Raw genomic sequence first — 22,659 nt, 5'->3', positions numbered from 1 at the left:
ATTGGCTCATATTTCTCTGACCAGGAAATGTGTGCTTCTGAACCGGAAAGCCACCCATGCTTCCTGTGATTTACTGCACCACTAAGCAAATCCCTTTGTAATGAATAGAAGCTTTTGCCAAGCACTCACTCCAGTTCTTCTACTACCTCCATGGAAACAGCTGCATGGCTCTAAGACTACCCATCAACAGAGGCTCTGCTCCATACAAACACTACACCCCAGTCCCTTTGTCTCAACGTGCATTTTTTAAATCTGAAGAAGCAGCTAAGGCTAGAAAGAATCCAGACTAGACACACACTAAGTGAAGCCAAAAGGAGTTTATTGTACCCAGTACAGATTATAAAGCATAACAATGGAAATAGGGGCACACAAAAGGATATGAAGCCCGAATTACAGAAGAAATGATCCACTGAACTGCTAGACATCATTTGGTTATCCCACATTGGTACAATGCAGGCAAACCTTAAGTGAGCAGTTAGCAGTGAGCATAGATTTATAAGATGAAAACACCCATAGGGCTACTTTTAAAATGGTCTGATTTTGCTGTATGAACTGTTTTGCACATCAAACTCAAGCGCACATATTTATTTTTCATTCAGGCAATGGAACCAGTGTTAAGTCATTAGGATGTTAGGTGTACTAAAATAGAAAGCATTTGATTGCTTGTCTAGACTTGCCCACGTGTCCATCATGAAAAACGGATTGATGTTAGGTTGACGAATATCTGCTATACAGCTTATACAACAAGGAAAACAAACGCAGATTTTGCAAAAATAGACCTATATAATATACATAGATTTTACTCTTTCAATATTTCTACAAAAGCAGAAAACCTTGCAATCTTTCAGTCCGGTGATAAAGCATGTACACGTGCACGTCTTTTAATCAAACGAGTAATAAACTTTGCATTATGAAATTATGCATTTGCTATCAAGAAATGCTAAAGAACTTTAGAAACCTCACCGAAGCACAGATGAAAAATAGACAGCCGGTTCTATACAAAGAAACTGCACAAAATCTGTTTGAAAATATTCATTAGATTATTAATACATATAAAACCCAAAGCTGGTTGTAAAATTCTGACCCCCTATTTAGTTTCCGTTGATTAAAAAAAGCTTGCGAGACAAAATAACATGTCTGTTACAGGAGAGAAGAGTTTGTGACATCGGCTTTAATGATTTAGTGAAGGATGAAGAACACAAATGAGCAGGTGTTACACACTCTGATAGTTCACTGTTAGATGGTTTTTTTGTGAAACGGCATGCGTGTTGGATTGTGGGCATTTTTGGTCCTGCTTGGAAATGGAGCTGATCCGTGAGTCCGAACTGAGATAAAAGCAGTTCAGTATGCATAGCTGTCAGGGTAGGACAGTCCAGACACGGACTGATCTCTGCCGTCTGTGCAAGAGGCCCCGGAGGCTTCGTCGTAGTGGGAAAGAGGGACCGTGTCGTCCTCGAGGACCTGCATGCTGTCTGGGTCGGCTTTCAGGCTCGGCCTCTGGTTATCGGGGAACGCCATGGAGAAGAGAGCCTCTGGGTCGCATACGAACTTGTAGACATATCGCTCACCTGCAACCTGTTTATTGAAGAGGGAAAGATGTGTTAATCCTTGATTGAATGTAATTGAAGGAAAGCAATTACAATATGGGAGTGGCTAAGGGTGTGATTTGATGGGCAGCTATTGGTTTGTTTGTTCGATTCTTAACGCCTTGTCAGCTGCTTTGGCTATTATTATGGCTAAATATCAGTTTTTTATAGGAATTCATAAAAAGACTATATGGATTAAGGTGTTTGAGTAACTGCGAGAGTGTAGAGTTTAATTGATTTGATGGGCATCTGATGGAAGTCCTATTGCTTCTTAGTATTTAAGCAGTTTTTTTGGGGTGGGGCGAGGTGATTTCGTTGTAGTTATATTTGTATTGTACAGTTTTGTGGTAGCTATTGGACAGTAATGCCTAGTGGACACTAAATTGAGTGCACTTTACTTTGTAAGCACAAGGTAGTGCACACTATGTGATCACTACCCTGTTCTCCAAAAGTCTGTAAATAACTGATGCAGAGCTTGTTGGACACCCCATTCAAAACCAAAAAAAATGAATAGATATGAATAGATCTATAACAGGCTCCAATCTTGGGTTCAGTATGTGGGGCTTTACATGAGTAAGTAAGGTCAGACACTGATTTTTAATGAGTAGGCCTGGCTTGCAATCGATGTGCTAACCAAGAGGGTTCAATTGAATTAAGGTCAGGGCAGGCCACTGGCAACCAGATAATTCAGCTAGAAATTGCCTAGACAACTATCATTTTCTTAAGCTACCCATTTTTTTTTACCAATAGCTGCTTCAGTAAAACAACTATATACACTATATGACCAAAAGTATTTGAATAATTAGTATCTGCCATCTAATTATTGAGTTTAGGTGTTTCAGCCCTGTTTACTGCTAACGTGTGTACAAAATTAATTACATACTTTTACCATATAGTGTGTACTAGGTATCAAATACTGAATAAGGAAAAAAGAAATTGGAACGGGAACGTGCCTTTACCTTCTGCATGATGCCCTTTTCGTAATAGTAGCGAAGGGACCTGCTTAGCTTGTCGTAGTTCATAGCGGGTCTGTTCTTCTGGATGCCCCATCGTCTGGCCACCTAAAAACATTTACACTGAACGTGAGTACTTAACACGCAAGAATGTAATATAAATAATATACATGATAAAAAGCTAGAGACATATTTTGGACCAAAATGTTCATACAATTGATGACTAAGGGCAGTTGTTGGCACAGATTATTCTAAAATATTGGGAACATTTAGTTTTTGGTCCATAGTGACATGACCACATTACGTAAGTGCTAAAAATATTTTACGTCCCAATTTATTGACCCACAAATCCTATGTAACCAGAATAACAAAATAAAGCATTTACACTATCTAAGATTTAATGACCTTAGCCAATCTGACCATGCATTACTTAATAAAAGTGGCATGAATAATTTCCAAAATAAAAAAATTATTGAAATGATGGACAAACTGACCTCTTCTGGCTCGATGAGTTTGAATTCAAGACCGCGCCCGGTCCAGGTGATGAAGTGGCTGTTTGATGGGTCGTCCAGGAGCGTGACCAGGAACTGCCAAAGCTGCAGGGAGCCCCTCCTCTGGTATGGAGGACCCTCTCTGAACCCCATTCCTTCCTGTTTGCACTTCCCGTCCAGCCTTTCGGGCACCACGCATGCATCATCGTAGTAGAGATGAGGCTCTCCGTCGTACATGAGCCCTGTATATAGGGGTTCACAAAGAGGTTAGGGTAAGCCATGGAAACTTCTAGCAAACACCCCTTATTTGCTCCCAATCTAGTCGTTTTCAACCCTCCAGGCCTTTTTCCAGCCAATTGTGCCTGTCTGGGTGCCTGGCTGGGTTAATAGCACAGTCTACAAACATTGAATATCAGTCGTAGTGGGTTAGCGATGTAGACCAATGCACCCCAGGGGCACATATTTAGTTGAATGCAGTGCAAGCATTACATATTTCATCTAGAAGTGTAAATTAATGTATAAGTATGTTGTTTACCTTCACTGTTAGCCTGGTAGAAGTTCGATGACTTCCCAAAGGATGACTGGCAGTTCTGTATCTCTGTAATACAGACATTAATTCAAGTATTAAATTGGTGCATGGTGTGTAAAGGTATGTTATACAGCCAATCTACCTACTGGCCTGTTTGGGATGCAAGTTTTTGATGTGTAGAAGGTATTTGTTGATGGACATATTGAAATACACTACATGGTCAAAAGTATGTGGACACCTACTCACAAGCTTGTTGGACATCTCCTTCTAAAACCAGAGGTAGTAATATGAAATGTATTCCACCCCCTACACTGTAGCTATAGCAACTTATATTTTACTTTTCTTGAACAGCTCTCCACAGAATCTTGGAATGAATCTGTAAAAACTGGGGCCGGGTCAGTCAAAAAAAGCAATATATTTTTTAATTCATCCCAAACGTGATCAATGGGGTTGAGGTCATGGGTCTGTGAGTTCCTCCAAACCAAATTAATGTAATCAGTGTAATCATGGACCTTGCTTTCTACACAGGTGCACCTCCATGCTGAACCACAAAAAACTGCCTCAAACTTGGAAGCATTTCATTTACAAATGATTTTACACCCCTGAACTCAGTCATTAGAAAGGGTGTGCACATACTTTTGGACATGTAGTGCACCTGAATTCTTAGGGCCTTTGCCAAACATTTTTGGGCTGGTAGAAACTATGTTGCATCAAGCAACACATTCTCACAGGACATCTTCATTTAATCCATCTAAACAGCTTGAACCCTTAAATGCTTGGCACTTAATGCATGTTGAAAGTATGTCAGTCTCACCAGAATCGATGCCGTAGTCTCTGGGTTCCTGTTTGATGTGCATCTGGTGGAAGGATGGGACACGAGGTGGCGCCATGCTCGGTGCACTCTGCTCGTTGTATCGGGGATCCACCATTTCTTGCTTGAACCCCCGCGGAGGAAGCGGGATCACGGGTTCGGACATTTGACGATGGTAGTGTGGCCGATTGTCTCGTGGGAACTGGTTGGCTGTCTGTGGTGGGTATGGAGTCCCAGATCGGGCGTTGTGCTGTGGGAAGGGCAGACATGGTTCTGAGAGCTGCCTGTGGAATCTGGAAAGATGAAAAAACAGAGAGGAAAAGTGAACTAGGGGAAGAGATTACAAATGAGAACAAGAGGATTCACCTTGTATTTAGGGCAAACTGGACTTCAAAAGGCTTTCCACCACAGGTTACCCTCTGGGCTAAATATAGTACAGAGTAACATCCAGGTCAGTGTAGAATCATTAAGAGGTTAATGCTCAAACACAAAGCCTGAGCAGATTAAAGCTTTCAGTGCTCAGGTAAAAGACACAGATTAACCAGTGGCTTTGGCCAACCTACATACAGGAGCTACAGGAGGTGCAACACTATAGAAAAACGTTTTAGCCCTGTATTAAATACTAATACTATACTAATTTGAAAACTTGTTTGCATGTAAATCTCCATATCAGTGTGTATGATTATGAATAGAACATCTAACAAGCTAATAGTTAGGCATCTACAAACTTTTGGCCATATACTGTAGCTATACACTACCATACAATCAATATATACTTGACTATATTTGACTATAATTCCAGTCTGGCTAACTAATCCTCATAACATTTTTGCTTTAAAGCTGTCATTTGTTAAGCTAATGCTTAATGATTATTTTGTGCTGGGACAGGGATCACATGGTGGTGCATACCTGTGATCTGCACTGTAAGAGGCGTCTGGGTGACTGACGGGTGGCCGTGGGACCGCAAAATGTGGTCTTTGGCTGTGAACTGGGTTCTGTATTGTATGGTGGGTATGACCAGCTAGGGGTGGCTGGCCCTGGCTATGAGTATGGACTGGAGGTGTGACTCTTTTCTGCAGGGGGTGTGTTCCTTGACTGTGAGTAGAGTTGCAAGGTGAGGAAGGGGTTGATGGTGGAGTCAGTGGCTTGGTGAACCCAAATGGCTTTCTGTCGTAGGCACTGAGGAGACAAAACGGAAGAAGGGCAAAATGTCAGTTCTGCTGAAACGATGAGAACTGATTGCAGGAATTATTACACTGACTATAAGGCTCTGGAAGTAAAAATGGTACTGGTTTTTGCCATGAAGAACTGGGTTGTAGTGCTTAAAGCAGGAGGCTGACTCACCATGAGCTGTCACTGTCAGCCTGACTAACTATTTTTAAAAGCTATGAAGTATTTAATATGATTCACTCTTGGATTGTGGGTAATTTACTACATCATGAAATAAGAACCAAGTAGTTTCATGCTTAAGTTTCACGGTCAATTGGATGGGTTTAACAGTTTCAGCTTGTGTTCATTTTTAGATGTTTCAGTCTATGTATTGGTTTGACATCATATATAAATCATGGATATCTTCTTCTTTATTAAAACAGTCATTATTTGATTACCTGTAGTTGTAAAGGCACTTTTCTCCATAAGGTGAGAGTCTCTGATCTTGTCCACAGGGAGAAAACTCTCTGCCCGGACTGACCTCTCTCTTCACTTTAGCTTGAGGTGGACCATGTAACATCACTGCACAGAGCAAGAAAGATTTTAAGTACATGTTTTCGTATAACTATAAAATCCTTTTATACCATACAAAATGTGGGGTAGTACTTAAAGTTGACATAATAAGTTCACACTTTGGTGGGTGGTTTTCCAGATGTGCGACAAATCCCCATAGTTCAACTGTGATTGGCTGTTCAGAAGTAGTATACATTACTAGTCTGAACTAACGTGGTTTGAAAATAAACGCCTTATTTTGTACTCACTCTAGAGGGCGCTATAGTTGGGATAAAATAGTATTTTCACAGCCACAACTGTATAAAAAAGCAACGTGTGTGTTTTAATGTAATGTATTTTAAAAACCAGCACTCAAATGTATCGTTGTTTGGTCACAACCAGTTTGACTGTACAGTTAAGCTAACCAGCAGTTACATTGCCAGACTTAAATTAACTGGATTGCTTCTACAAATTCACAAAAAACCTTTTACCCTGCCCCCCCCAGCTAATACAAGAGCTCAAAGAAATCTTGGTCCTTCAGCTCAGGTATGATGAAAGAGGGGTCTGTGTGCTCTAACGGGCACTGTGCCAAAACTGTTGAACCATGCCAAACCAATACACAGGGCACACGTGTGCAAACATAAGCATATGTATGTACCTTACTATTCTCACATTTTCATAAACGCTATAGAAAACTTAATCATACTTTAAATGGCAAAAGGGAGTTAAACTGCTAACATGGGAAACAGAAAGACCAGTGTTCAGGACATGGTGTGCGTGTGTGGATCCTGGCCCATTAAAATGTCACCCTATTAAGAGCTGCAATGATTTACAGCACTGGCATGAATATACAGCACCCATGTGCACCCCCCACACCTTCGAGCCCACATGCTTTTTTTAATTCGGAGATCTAAAAAGCTAGATATGGATATGTTTACACCCACACAGTATAGCTAATAATACGAGTATACTGTTGGCAGTATTGCAGCCAGTTACATATGGGCAAATTCTAAACAGTTACTTACAGTTATCTGACTGGAAATCTGGAACAAACTGTTCGTCTTCAGGATCTTGGGCTAGAAAAAAATGAAACAGTTCAGCTTGCTTCTGTGTAAGTTACTATGCACATTAAACATCACTGATCAGTAATGAGGGTTCATGTCCACAAATCAAGGTGGTCATTAATCTGCATTTACTTTCCAAACAGAACAAGGGACTTTACACAATCTTTGCTTGAATTGGGGGTTTACTTATAGAAATCTGGGTGGCGGTAGCTCAGGGGTTAAGATGACTAGTTATTAGAAGGTTGCTGGTTCAAGTCCCATCACCACCAAGTTGCCATTGTTGGGCCCCTGAGCAAGGCTCTCAACCCTCAAATGCTTATCATTGCATTCAGTGATAATTGTAAGTCACATCTATTTTCTCTGTACTGTTAATTATAATGCATAACTAATGCACCCAATGACAAGTCATAGGTGGACTTAATGAGTATGTGCTAATACCACACACATTCTGCCAATTAATCATCTTATTCCAGAAATTACATATTGAATAAATGCATGCACATTACTCAAAATCTTACCTTCAGCTATCCATATTTCCTGCAGCTGGATTAGGTCCTGAAAGAGCTCTGTAAATGCAGGGGTTAACATAGGGTTAGGATTTTTTTTAAATCATTTTTACTGTATAGGCACATTCAGATAGGTAAATAGACTTAAATTCGTTTACCCTCTGTGTCCTGGGCGAGCTCAGTGTCCATAAACTTTCTTTTCCTGTCACTCAATGGTCTGCATGTTGGCCCCTCCATATGGCATTTCTGCAAATTATCGATATTAACACCATGTGAGAACATGCCTACTGAGCATATATGATTAAAATCGGGAATGCTAATCGACACTTACGTTGGATGGCAGGACGAAGGGGACCTGCTGATCGTAAAAGCCGCCCATGCTGTGGGTTCAACAGCAAGGCCGGAGAAGTGAGGAGGGATCCGGGGGAGAAGTGTCCTCTCTCGCGCTGGGGATCGAGGGCCTGTCGGGTCCTGATGGGACAAAAGCCGAGAAAAGCGGCACTTAGAGATGGGTTCACTGGCAGCAATCAACACACACCATGACAAGACAAGACCAACTGGTTCTTTGATCTGATGTTTTCCTTGGGTATATTCTCTTGTCACACGAAAACCAAAAAAGCTTTGCTTACTCACTCCTGACACAAATGCAGCACACAAGCAAAGCCTCATGGCACAGATGGGACTTTACATAACCAAACAGACCAGTCTATTGCCTAAAGAAGAGTGGCACTCTGATTCAACTATTCTTGAATAGAACAAGAAAAAAGGAAACTACTGAGCTTATAAATATTCAAATATTTCTAGGGATGGGACAGATAAAACAGAATCTAGGTTTAATAATATGCATATGAATATCCAAGCCATGTGAAGAAAAATGGTTAACTTAATGGGGTCAGTTTTGTACATTTGGGCTTATAACTAGGTGCAAGTCACATTTTCTGTTCATCTGCACAATAAACCTTGTCCCAATTAATACTAAAACAAGAAAGAAAAAACTTAAATCAAACTTTGCACAGCATTCCTAAGAATTGCAACTATGGAACTATGAATCTAAAAATCACAGCATTTCAAAACCTTGATCCAGCTTGTAACCAATATAAATATAATACAATGTAATCTCAAGTGTACAAAAGTGCATCTAGATATACGGCAGAATCTAAACCTAAAGCTGAACTTCACTACAAATAAGCACAAATCTTTGTGCCGAATTAAAAAAATAATAAAAAAGCATCCTAACTGTAAAGCATGGTGGTGGGAGCATCATAATTGCATATGGAAATTATCCGAACATAATCATAATTGCTCTAGATCATGCTAAGACAATTTAAATCCATGGAAACGTATTTATTATATTTTATTAGGATTTTAAGGTCATGTTTTACACTTGGTTACATTTATGTTACATGTGGACAATTTTGTATCTCCAGTTCATCTCATCTGCACGTCTTTGGACTGTGGGAGGAAACCGGGCCTCCCGGAGGAAACTCACACAGACACAGGGAGAACATGCAAACTACACACAGAAAGGACCTGGACCATCCCGCCTGGGGATCGAACCCAGGACCTTCTTGCTGTGAGGCGAGAGTGCTACCCACCAAGCCACCGTGCTGCCCCATGGAGATGTAAAGCTTGCTTGACTGTGGACAGTGTCACCCATGTAGCAGATCTTGTTTCATGGGGTTTCTGGATTACATTAGCTATAGTGAATTATAATCGGAATTATTAACAAGAGTTTTTTAGAAGGCTGCGTTACAAACACACACACACAAAGTTAATAAAATGCATTTTACACCCAGCATTTTCTTTAGAACCCCCAGGGTAGGTTATAAAGAAGCATTGCAATAGTTTGCAAGAGTACAAGCCTACAAGCTTGTGCAAACTTTTGACTACAGCTGTTCGAAAGTTTATTACAACTAAAGGGAATAAACACGCGCGGGCGCCTATTTTCCCTGACGCAAAAGCATTACTGCAAAAAAACGCCCTAAAAACACATAGCAATCTCATCAGGGGTGTAATTAAACATCCATCATTTAATGTTATTGCTTCCTCTAGATTACAAAACAGACATGAACCCAGACTCAAAGCAGCAGCTTTCCCCACACTATATAAAACTTGGGGGTTATAAATACACACGAGGTTTGCGCACTTAAACCACCTCGTTAAAAGAAATCACAGGAAAGGGTTAACTCTGTGAGGCTCTTTAAGTTCAAGAAGTTCAACCCCATCTTGGCTACCATTCCTCCCCTCCTCCCTCTCTCTTTTGCAGCTTGTTTTTCTCAATGAAGTGAAATTTGATCCTCGCGGGGCCGCGCAGAGAAAAAAAAACGCGCTCCATTGATAGAACTCGCAGCGCACTGTGCAGCACGAGCGTTTTTCAGCAAGAACGCATTCATTCCTGCTTCAGTGCGTTAGTAATACAGTACGACTCGCTTTTATATTACTTCACAAACTAAACAAAAAAGCAGAAATTAACCAAAATTAAGAAAATGGTGGCTCGAGATAGGGACAAAGAAAATGGCGGAATGGTCGCCCCTTGGATAAACAAAATCCTGCGAAGTCGAACTTCTGAGCAAAAACAAGCAAAACAAAACTCGTGCAAAAAACTACACTTAAACCAGACCAAACATTTAACGCACGCTTAAACTTTACTCACCCTTTGCTTATTTAATCCTCAGCTTAAAATAAAACACACACAGTTTCTCATTAATCCAAAGACAAACACACGCGACCGTGTGACACACCGCTGCTTCACGATCCGTAACCTCAACCACACTGAAAATTTTCTCAATGGAATCGCCTGCTTTGCCGTCGACCGGGGCTTAACAGTGGACAGCCTTCTGATTGGTTATTACAGCACGCCTTTCATAGCGCTGACCAATCGGCGTGAGCGGATCGCTAATGTGTGCGGTGGCCCACCATCAGCCAATCACAAAGAAGCCCAGTCCTGTTTTTATGAATGGCTGGGTTTCATTCAACAACCAGATGTTGTTTAACAGTAGAGGCTGCTCCTTAAAGGGCCAGACACATAAAAATTGTGAATACAAAATGACCTCATTTAACGTCCTTTTTATGTTTGGTTCACAAATTATAACGTGTACTTAACTGGCAGATTAATTGTTAATTTGTATAGATTCTCTATAATACTTCAGAGCTATATTGGAGGGATGGAACACCAGTCGTTCAATACATTTACATTTTCAGCATTTAACAGACACCTTTATCCAAAGCGACTTACAGTACAGGGTTAAGGGCCTTGCTCAAGGGCCCAACAGCAGAAACCTGGCAATGGTGAGGCTTGAACCAGCAACCTTTTGATTACTAGTCCAGTACCCTAACCACTAGGCTATGGCTTGCCTCAACAGATTTTTCCATAGGAATATTTTGATGATGGTGGTAAAATTGCTTATAATCAATCATAGATGTTTAGTTAAGCTGAGTTTTAGTGATTGTAGAGCTATGACATATGATTTACCTTGCGTCCTAGTCACTCCCAGGCCAGCCTTAAAGTGTTGCACATTTTCCTTGCTCCAAACACAACTGTTTTTGCTCATGTGTTTATAAAACTCCCTTTATAAGTGAAATCAGGTGTCTTTTGGAACAGACGAAACTTACAGGCATTTATTAAGTACTGTACTGTACTGTTCTAATTCATCAAACCATTTATGGACCTTACTCCATGGTATGGAATGTCACTAGAGCCCACAGTTAGTGCTTGTTTTCATTCCCAAATGCCCCTCTACTGTAGCAAAGTACTGTTTTGAAACTGGTTTTCCTCCTTGGCCAGGGACCAAACACACAAAAGTGGGCTGTAAAGGTGGGGCAAGAAACAGCACAGACCCTTGACTGGTCAAATGCAATTGTTACAGAATAGCCATTGAACTACACTACACTACACTACAAGCAGCATGTTTAAAACCCAATAACAACAGATTTAATGGAAAAGAAAGGCCACAACAAACGCAGTGGGACAAACCCAAAATTGCTCAGCTGTTTCTAATGCATTTGTTTACATTTACATTTTCGGCACTTAGCAGACGCCAAAGCCACGTACATTACAGTTACAGTATACAGTCTGAGCAATTGAGGGTTAAGAGCCTTGCCCAACAGCAGCAACCTGGCAGTGGTGGGGCTTGAACCAGCGAATATCCACTGAAGCACTACACTACAAGCATAAGTGACAATCAGGTGTTTTTTGGAACAGAGGAAACTTACAGGTATTTATTTTGAATGCACTGTTCTAATTCATCAAACCATTTATGGACCTTACTCCATGGTATGGAATGTCACTTGAGCCCACAGGTAGTGCTTGTTTCCACTGCCAAATGCCCCTCTACTGTACTGTTTTGAAACTGGTTTTCCTCTTTGGCTAGGGACCAAACACATAAAAGTAGGCTGTAACGGTGGGGCGAGAAACAGCACAGACCCTTGATTGGTCAAATGCAATTGTTACAGAATATCCACTGAAGCACTACACTACAAGCATAAGTAAAAATCAAGTGTTTTTTGAAACAGAGGAAACTTACAGGCATTTCAAAGTACTGTTCTAATTCATCAGACCATTTATGGACTTTTTCTGTTGTATGGTACTCCATGGTGTGGAATGTCACTTGAGCCCACAGTTAATGCTTGTTTCCACTGCCAAATGTACCTAAGTACTGTTTTGAAACTAGTTTTCCTCCTTGGCGAGGGACCAAACACACAAAATGGGCTGTAACGGTAGGGCGAGAAACAGCACAGACCATTGACTGGTCAAACGCAATTGTCACAGAAACACCACTGAAGCACTACACTACAAGCACCATGTTTAAAACCCAATAACAACAGATTTAATGGAAAAAATAATAAAGGCCACAACAAATGCAGTGGGACAAATCCAAAATTGCTCGGCTGTTACTAATGCATTTGTTTACATGTACATTTTCAGCATTTAGCAGACGCCTTTATCCAAAGCCACGTACATTACAGTTACAGTATACAGTCTGAGCAATTGAGGGTTAAGAGCCTTGGTTAAGGGCATTACTGGTAGTCTTGGAAACCTCAAGAAGTGCGAAGTAATGAAGAATTAACAGCACGCTATATGCAATTCATTGCAAATCATCTTTAAACACCGATTGTTGGATGCTTTGAAAGATCTCTCAAGAATGTTTTGCTTTTGTTACCAATTGACTTCAATGGAACCACTTACAGTAAAAAAGCATTTGCCCCTATTAATAAATTATATTCTTAAAAATATTTTGTCACACTTATTATTAGTTTCAGGTCATCAAATGTTTTTAATTTTAGACAAAGTTAACACTTTAAAATGCTTTTTTTAAAATAAGGGTTTTATTTATTGAAGGAAATGCCGTTCAACCCTTTCTTGGCCATCTGTGAAAATGTTATTGCTACTAAATCAACCAGTTAACCAAATTCAATTGACAACTGGGTTCAATTTTACTAGCCATGATTACTGAATGATTACTGCCAGACCATCTAAATCTAAACATCACTCAAACAGAACCTCTCTGGCATTGTGAAGCAGGCCGGAAAGTCTCAAAAAGCAGCACATGATGTTACATTTAACTACAAATGTGCAACAAAGTCAGTGAATCTACCTGTCTGTCAAGGATTACAAAGCTATTGTTAAGGCTCTGGGACTCCAATGAACCGCAGTGAAAATATGTTGAAAAAAGTTGAACAGTGGCAAAAGTTTTCACATCAGCCAGCCAGTAGGACCTTATTTTAACCCAGGAGATTTTAACCCAGGTCTCAGCAGTGGTGGGATAGCAGACGGTGCTTCACGACTCTGGAGTCACACACCTTTGTTTATAATTTAAAAGCATGTAAGCCTATGTAGTCTGAACATGAATTCCCCAGGGTTCTTTAATTACTTCCTATGTTTTTGTCTTTGCACTGTGACATGTACCTACAGGTTTATTCCACAGCATTGATTCTCTGGGAGTTGGATTACTCGATATGACAAAAAAGTACCCTTTTAATTATTCAATTCATGGGTTTCAGTCACACCAATTACTAAGAGGTAAAGAAAAGAATTTAAATAAAATAAATGATATGGTTCCAACATGAGAAAATTCTAAGAAAGGCTCCTTCCTGTCCTTTGTCCATTGTCACAAAACAAGAGTTTGGTGTGTAGGTGGCCCACAAAGAACTCTGACCCAAAGAACCTTAAACTTCTTTGGAATAAATTTGAAGCTTCGATTGGCAGCCAGATCTTTAAATCCAACATCAGTTTCCATCCAACATCAAGCCTTCCCAACTCCATAATTATTATACGTGGTTTTGAAATGGGCACTTGGCCGTATAGAGATCTGTGCTAGCTTTTTTAAGGATTAAGCCTTGTCCGGGGTATTACTGCATTGCTGCAGGGTATTCCAGTGTTTCCTGGTGGAAACAGGCACCACTTACAAAGATACCAGGATAAAGCGGTCAGTGAAAATGACATGAATGCAAATGGTGTTGAAATGGGATGTCCAACAAGCTCATGCTGAAGTGTCAACCAATGTTTGGCCATATTGTGTACTTTTATGTGTAATAATGTGTTTTCCACTAAAGTTTTATTGTACAAAATATCCCACCATTAAAAATAGCCATGTTTGACCATTACATTGTCCATCACTACAACTAAATCAACTTTTTGCCCCAGTTACCATAATAACAAACCCAAAAAGTCAATAGAGGCTGTGTTGTCTCTAAACAACTTGCACGTGTATTAAAAATTTCATTCATAATAACATTTTATTATGTTGTTTACATGGCTTTAATAAAATATGAATGCAATGCATAACCTATGGATTCTGTCAAAAGAGAAGGATAATGTGCATAAATATGCTACTTGTATGCAAACACTCTCCTGTGTATAATCATACACCCCAGAAACAAGTGTAGACATGTCGCTGCTAATCCCAACCCCTTTATAGTAAAAAATATCCCACGGTGACAGAAAACTGAACTTCAAGCATCAGACATACAGTAGCTGGCTTTATCTACCATATGTAAGCTTGTAAAATGTACATTTAAGAAAGGTTAGGGGGAACTCCGCTGTGAGAAACCTCTATAGTCTCTGATCTATTATTTATGTCTAGCCTTCAAAGACTTGGTATATCCTCATGCCAGACAGGGCTGTCTGCTTCACATCTGCTCTTACTTATCTGCATTGGAAATAAGTGTGGTCTCCTCAACTTTAAGTCTGATAACATTTGGTGTTTGAGTTTGTATCTGTTGGACTGGTAAGCAAGAAATTACAATCACACATGCTCAACTCAACACACTCAAAAAAATGCTGCTTTGTCACTGTAGTAACCTTGAAGGTCCATAAACAAACATGAACTGAACAATGTGTTACACTCTGTAGCCAAACGTACAGATAAGGCAACACCCATAGTCGACCAGAATAATGAACACAAAAAATCAAGAGGTTGCGTTGTCTCTAAACAACTTGCAGATGTGATATAAAGTTCATTTTACTAATAACAGTAACCTTGAATGTCCATAAACAAACTGAACAATTATTGTTACACTGTATGGCCAAATGTGCAGACATGGCAACACCCACTGCCAATGATTCTATAAAGTCAATTATTTAAAATAAATCTTATGCTTCCAACTTAGTGGCAACACCCCTTAGTGGTAAATCCCCTTCCTGCTCCATCATGGCTCTGCCCCATTTTTGCCCCACCTAACAGAATAATGAACCCCAAAAAGACAATAGAGGTTGTGTTGTCTCTAAACAACTTGAAAATGTCAGTACCAGTAACCTTGAACGTCCATAAACAAACATAAACTGAACAATGTGTTACACTCTATGACCAGATGTGGCAACACCCATTGCCAATGTCTATATAAAATTTAGTGGCAGTAAGGCCCTTTCCTGCTGTTGTGTTGTCTCTAAACAACATGAAAATGTACTATAAATTTAATTCTGCCACTAACAGTAACCCTAAATGTCCATAAACAAACATGATCTGAACAATGTGTTACACTCTATGGCCAAAATGTGCAGACATGGCAACACCCATTGCCAGTGGGTCTATACAATTATCAATTATAATCAGTTATATTTAATTAATCTTTTGTTCCAACTTAGTTGCAACACTTTAGGGAAGGCCCTTTCCTGCTTCAGCGGGAATCTGCCCCTTTTGTTCCACTTAACAGAAAATTTAACCCCAAAAAGCCAATAGAGGTTGTGTTGTGTCTAAACAACTTGAAAATGTCAGTACCAGTAACCTTGAATGTCTATAAACAAACATGAACTGAACAATGTGTTACACTCTATGGTCAAATGTGCAGACACGGCAACACCCATTGCCAATGGGTCTTTACAGTCAATTATTTAAAATAAATCTTATGCTTCCAACTTAATGGCAACTTAGTGGTTTTGCCCCACTTAAAAGAATAATGATTCCAAAAAAGTCAATAGATGTTGTGTGGTTTGGCGTGGAGGTACTTCAGAGACCTACACAGAGCACTGATCTCACACACTCTTATGTTCAGTTGGAGCCATGCCTTCTCATTGAATAAAAGGGCACAAATTCCCACAGGCAGAAATAAAATTTGAAGCCACATGAATGCCCTTGACTTCACAAACTTTGTCTTACCCAAATAAAACACTTGTACCCAGCATGTTCTACCAGGCAGCATTTTATTAGTTTGTTTATGTACAGGTATGTGCGTATGGCTGACTCTGTTAGAACATAAACACATGCAATATTAGCGTACACACATGTACCCGCTCTAGCAAAGTCTAAATATGAAAAGCATGAATATTGCATGCCTCGCTGTAAATAAGGTAATGAGTCATTCCTCTGTCATCGCTCTTTCCCTCCCTCTCTCTCTCTTTGTACTGTCCTAAAATAGAAACGATTTGTTATATATACCTCTAGAGCATTTCTAGATCGACTTTCAGAATTAGTATCCAGACAAATTCAATGATAATAATAATTCCTGTTTAACCCTTGTGTTGTCTTAAGGGTCAAAAACGACCCACCAATATTATTATCAGCAGATAATATCGTCTCAATTTTATTTTATCCTTTTATCCTTTATTGACCCCAGATATTCACAACGTTTGTAATGAATGACAGGTTGTTTCTTTATGCAAAATAGATTTGGCTTATTTTAGGGTTTTAGTAAAGTAAGGTCATCTTTGACCCTTAGAGCAAAGGGAAGTACACAGAATGTTCAGACTACACAATGGTTAAAAGTATCATTGCGTAGTTTGGGTACATGCCCTGTTTACATGCCCATGATTACCTAAAAAAGAAAAGGTTGGTTATACATTTTCTTCCTCTCTTTCTTTTTATGGAGGGCCTGTTCTAAACATAGTGCTGCAACGTGGCTGTTATGTAACACCTCCATGATGCTTATGGTTATGTAAGCACATAAAAAGTGCTGGCTGAGATTAAACTCCATAAACTGTATGGAAGAAAACAGTTGGTGGAAAAGATGTGACAATATGCATGCCATCAACTCTTTACATATAAATATTGTCACTCTCTACAGATACACATTGAAAAGCTCATTAACTTTCAGTATGGTCCGACTACACAATATTATCTTTTAGACTTTTACATCAGAACTACACATATAAACTGTAAATACTGCTCTTGTGAAGTCAAAACATTCAGGAGCAGTAATGGCTCAGCCACAAAGAACTGACTAGAATTAGCGTTAGCGTTCGAATTATGTCCACAGTTGAACCAATCACTTTCAAGCTTCAAACACTAGCAACACCAGCACAAGAGTTGTTGGTCATGAGCTTTATGGATTATGTTTCCTGGCTGATGTTCCCAACCTCACACAAGCACCTTTTAATGGGACTTCTCACTTTCAACCATACACAAGCACCTTTTAATGCGACTTATTTACCCACATTTTCCCATACTTCTAGATTCCCTACAATCTGGAAGTCAGTTAGGCAACTCTGGACTGTATTTAATGCTTTGGGTTTGGCCTATTTGTTTAAAAAAGGAACATCCTAATTCCACAGAATACAATACAATTTTACTATTCAAGCATGACAAACCCTGAAGCGACCTAAAGTCAATGACCTAAACCTTGATATCAATTGGAATATTAACAGTGAGGCTGATTTGCTTGTGACTAAATACCTATGGTCCAGTTCCAAAATCTAGTAAGCTAGTAAGGGCAGTGATAGCTCAGTGGTTAAGGTACTGGACTAATAAACACAAGGTTGCTGGTTCAAGCCCCGTCACCACCAAGTTGCCACTGTTGGGTCCCTGAGCAAGGCCCTTAACCCTCAATTGCTCATTGTGTAAGTCGCTTTGGATAAAAATGTCTGCTAAATGCTGAAAATGTAGTAAGCCCTCCCATTTACATTTTCAGCATTTAGCAGAAGCTTTTTTCCAAAGCGACTTACAGTACTGTGACAGTATAATGTCTAAGCAATTGAGAATTAAGGGTCTTGCTCAAGGGCTTAACAAGTGGCAACCTGGCAGTGGTGGGGCTTGAACCAGCGGCCTTTCCATTACTTGTCCAGTACTTTAACCTCTAGGCTACAACTGCCTAAGTGAAATGAGTAAAAATTGAAATGTGAATGTGATTTAAGAGTATCATTATTCACTATATGCCCCAAAGTGTGTAGACGCCTGACCATCATTTTTCATACCACTAGCTTTGTGCACAGGGCACAGCTAGGCTAGAATGGAAAGGGTCCTTGCCCAAACTGTTGCCACAAAGTTGGAGGCATGAAATGTATTTTTTAAGTCATGTTAGCAATGTGTGTGACTGAAACACTGAAACTCAATACGACATTTTCCTGTGTTATCACTGCTTTATTCTGGTCAGAGCCATATTGGGTCTGGTTTCCCTGGAAACACTGGCACAATGTAGTAACACACCCTGGACAGGACGCCCATTAATCGGGGGTCTCTGCCATTTCCACCCACCTCAGACATAGCCAATCATGTCTGTTTGTAGATGCCAGGCCGACCAATAGCACCGCTGGGGATTTAAACCCTGGATCCCAGATGTAGTAACATATCCCGGCTAACGTAACCCATACATAATACGAGGGTTCTTCAAAAAGTTGCATTTTTTAAAACTCTATTTCTTAAGAATTTCAAAAACAAATGACATCACTTTTCTACATAGTCACCTTCCGATGCAATTTTCCCAGCTTCGTACCAACTTTTTAATGCCATCAGCAAAAAAAGTTTTTGGTTGAGTGTGTAGCCACTGATGCACCGCTGCTTTCACATCATCATCACATGAAAATCTTCTTCTTCTTAAAGCTTCTTTGAGTGGTTCAAAAAGGTGGAAATCAGATGGCACTAAATCCGGACTGTAAGCTCTCTCAGTCTCTCAGACACGACCAATTACTACTCCTCCCACCCTCACCGCTTCCAACGGAAATATAAAAGTGCGGAAACTTTTTGAACATCCCTTGTACATTAATTATTCACAAAACCTTAATGGAACAACTACTGTTGCCTTTTCAGAGCACTAAAAAGGCACTATAGTATCACTGGTGCACAAACAAAAATGACTGTAGCCTTGTAGTGACAGATTTGCCTGTAGTGATCCAGTGGAGAATTTGAAAAGACACTATATATTAGAATGCAGGTCAGTGCACTAATTGTAGATCAGCATCACTGGATTAACATTTGCCCCAGGGGTTTAGGGTAAATTCAAAAGAATAAAACAGCACATGTTAGCTCTCAAAGAGGAGGAAATGTTTGTGTAACAGTATGTGGACACCACTCCTAACTATTGAGGTCAGTTCTTTTAGTTCTTTCAGTATAATACAGATGATATGCTGTTCAACTTTTTAACAAAGCAAGATCCATAATTACATGCTTTGACATGTTTGGTGCACGGGAACTCCAGTGGCCTGCTCAAAGCTTTTCTAGAGGCTGTTACAGCAGTACATTTTTACATTTTCTGCATTTAGCAAACGCCTTTATCCAAAGTGACTTACACTACTAGGCCAGTATACAGTCAGAGCAACTGAGGGTTAAGGACCTTGCTCAAGAGCCCTACAGCAGCAACCTGGTAGTGGTGGTATGAACCAGCAATCTTCTGATTACTATTCCAGTACCTTAACCGCTAGGCTACAACTGTCCCTTACTGCCACTGCAGTAAAGATGACGGGCCAAGACATCTTATTAATGTCCATATCTATGATGTTTAGGTGTGGCCTTGATGTTAATAATTCACATTATTTAACTGTAGTTAAAGAGACACACTGTAATGTTTTTGTACACAGCTTGTTTTAGGTCCTGCCACAGCATCTCTAAGGGATTTGGAATCAGAATCACTTTACTTTGCCAGGTATGCTACACATTTGAGAAATTTGTTTTGGTAATAGTACACATACTACACATCTGTACACATGTTCAAGTCAGGAATTAAATGTGGTCACGCCGAAACTTTAACTGTTGCTTTTCAGCCATTCAGTTGAAAACTTGCAGTGGTCAGTATCTATTAAAATTGGGCCAAGGAAGGAATAGTGGTAAACCGACGACAGGGTCATGGGCGGCCAAGGCTCATTAATGCACGTGGGGAGCAAAGGCTGGCCCGTGTGGTCCGATCCAACAGACGAGCTACTGTAGCTCAAACTGCTGAAGAAGTTAATGCTGGTTCTGATAGAAAGGTGTCCAAATACACAGTGCATCACAGTTGCAGGGCTGTTTTGGCAGCAAAAAGCGCACCAACACAATATTAGGAAGGTGGTCATAATATTATGCCAACAACAAATGCAATAGAATTTTTCATTTTCTCAGCTCTGCGCTTTCTCTGCACCTTATTTGGGGACATTTTAATTTTAAAAACACCGAAAAAACACCGTCCGCTGTGCGAATGTTCACTCACTGTATATATACAGAGAGAGAGATGCTCGGAGTCAACTTGTTCGTGACGTCACGTGTTTTGCGATTTTCGGTTCGTAATCCGAAATTTGTTCGTAAGTTAAGTTGAAAAAGATCCTTCGTAACCCAAAATGTTCATATGGTAAACCGTTCGTAACTCAAGGGTCGACTGTATATATACGCTGAACGCTATTTTGATTGAGGGCCTGAATAGCTTGTGGGAAAAAGCTCCTTCTCATCCAAATATGCTATATAGTAAAAAGTATTTGGACACCTCACCATTTGGTAACTGGACCTCTTATTCCAGAACCATAGGCATTATAATGGAGTTGCCACAAGCTTTCCTTTTCTCTCTTGTGGCGTTCTGTCTTCTTTTAATGGTTAATGTCAGGGCTCTGTGCAGGCTACTGAAATTTCTACACCAAACTTGCCAAATTAAACTGTTGCCACAAAGTTGAAAAACATATATTTTATTTGGAATTAATTTTATACACCTGTTAGCAATTAATGAGGTTCTAGTGAATTGAATACACTAGAATTCAATTCACAATGCGTATAGGATGACAGGCAGGCCAAGAGGGCGGGTAGGGATAAGTTTTTTCCACCCCTGTATGTTTAAATTTTTTTATGTACTGTATTTTCATTCATCTCAAACTTTGTTTGGTGCGAAATCAGCTGCCTTTACAGTGACTCATCCTGTAGCACTGCCAAAATTATTTTTAATGTAGCTTCTTCCCTTGTGTTTATTGTACAAGGTCAAAACCGCTGAAGGTTTGAGTCTATTCACAGCAATACAGTCATTTCACTTGGTGTTATTGCTCTTTCATTCAGCAGTTAACATGACTGACACGATTAAGCATTACTAATAGCCTCTGAATTGAGCTTCATTCACGTACTTTTCTATATACCTGTCTGCTTTCAATACCGCTGCTTCATTCCCATTCATTCGCTGTCATTCACTGTAGCTCCAGATAACACCTCACCCACTCATCCTCTTTCTTCTACAACCTGAATGGTAGCCATGGTTACATAATAAGAGAGAGGGGGGAGGTGGGGAGATACTGTGACTCATAACCAAGCTGACTAATACAATTAAGCTCTTGTGTGAACAATAACGATATACGCTTTGTTGCTTGTTTTTGTACACCTAATTTGTACCCTTGTTGGCCAAAAGTATGTAGACATCCCTTTCCAAACCTCCTTATTATTATGGAGTTGCCTTCATCCTTTGCAGCTCTAAAAGTCTCCACTTTTCAAAGAATGCTTTCCACATTCCTTTTTTAAATATCTACAGGCATTTATGCTCATTTTGACCAACCGAGCATTTATAAGGTCAGGTACTGATTGTGACGCACAAAGGCCTGGCTCACGATCAACATTCCAGTTCGTCCCCAAGCTGTCAGAAAGGATTGAGTTCAGGTCTTTATAAGCACTGCTCTGAACACGGTCATTCTGGAAACTGCTGGCACAAAGTTAAAACCATAACATTAATTTGATAGAATTGATTTTAAACATCTGTTAGCTACGGGTGTGGCTGAAACAGCTGAATTCACCTGGCTCAGAAGCTACAGTGTAAGAAAAAAGCCCCTGCTTTAAACCTGGCAACTAAAAGCTCTAATGAAGTTTGTTCCTAATTACAAGTTGAAAGAAAAAGCAGGAGCAAAGCCTGTGGCAATACAAAGCTAGCTTATTCGAGTTTTTATGTTGTCATTTGTTGTTCAGAAGCACCTAATTCATGGCAATCTAGATATTATCTAGATCTGTATATGCAATTTCCCTTTAGTCAAGTTGACAGCTTGAGTTTTTCTCTAATTTCGACTGTTCCTTGTTCTTGTAATGGGTGCTAGCCCTGAAGGGTTTTTCCTTATAAATGTTATTTACCCACACTTCCCCACACTTATTTACCCACACTTTCAGATTCCCTAAAATCTGGAAGTCAGTTAGGCAACTCTGGATTGTATTTAATGGTTTTGGCATTCTAATTCTACAGAATACAATAATGTATGTAAATGTATTATTCAAACTTTTTGGACATAAATGTGTGGTGACTCAGTGGGTAGCACTGTCGCAGGAAGGCCCTGGGTTCGATTCCCAGGTGGAGCAGTCTGGGTCCTTTTTGTGTGGAGTTTACATCTTCTCCCCATGTTGGTGTGGGTTTTCTCCTGGTACTCTGGTTGCCTTCTACAGTCTAAAG

At 39.9% G+C, this 22,659-nt stretch overlaps 1 protein-coding gene across 3 annotated transcripts; it reads right to left on the bottom strand.

Moving 5' to 3' along the window:
• Positions 1–298: 298 nt before the first annotated feature.
• Positions 299–10,376, bottom strand: etv5b (ETS variant transcription factor 5b). 3 transcript variants are annotated; one of them, XM_062996819.1, is made up of 12 exons: positions 10,295–10,376; positions 7,973–8,112; positions 7,800–7,887; positions 7,654–7,701; positions 7,097–7,147; positions 5,978–6,101; positions 5,280–5,549; positions 4,374–4,663; positions 3,566–3,628; positions 3,034–3,272; positions 2,540–2,647; positions 299–1,575 (listed from the first exon to the last, which is right to left on the bottom strand). In XM_062996819.1, exons 2-12 carry the CDS (start codon positions 8,018–8,020, stop codon positions 1,342–1,344), a joined length of 1,563 nt encoding a protein of 520 aa, XP_062852889.1. In that variant the 5' UTR covers positions 8,021–8,112; positions 10,295–10,376; the 3' UTR covers positions 299–1,341. The 3 variants fall into 3 exon arrangements, with proteins under 3 accessions (XP_062852889.1, XP_062852891.1, XP_062852890.1); XM_062996821.1 differs by having other exon boundaries at positions 2,546–2,647; XM_062996820.1 differs by lacking the exon at positions 10,295–10,376 and adding an exon at positions 8,271–8,311.
• Between the last annotated feature and the right edge of the window lie 12,283 nt (positions 10,377–22,659).

This window comes from Trichomycterus rosablanca, chromosome 6 (genome assembly GCF_030014385.1).
Source record: "Trichomycterus rosablanca isolate fTriRos1 chromosome 6, fTriRos1.hap1, whole genome shotgun sequence".
Lineage (NCBI taxonomy): Eukaryota > Metazoa > Chordata > Actinopteri > Siluriformes > Trichomycteridae > Trichomycterus > Trichomycterus rosablanca.
The sequence above is the reverse complement of the archived record's forward strand: the minus strand, read 5'-3'. Positions and strand labels throughout refer to the sequence as shown.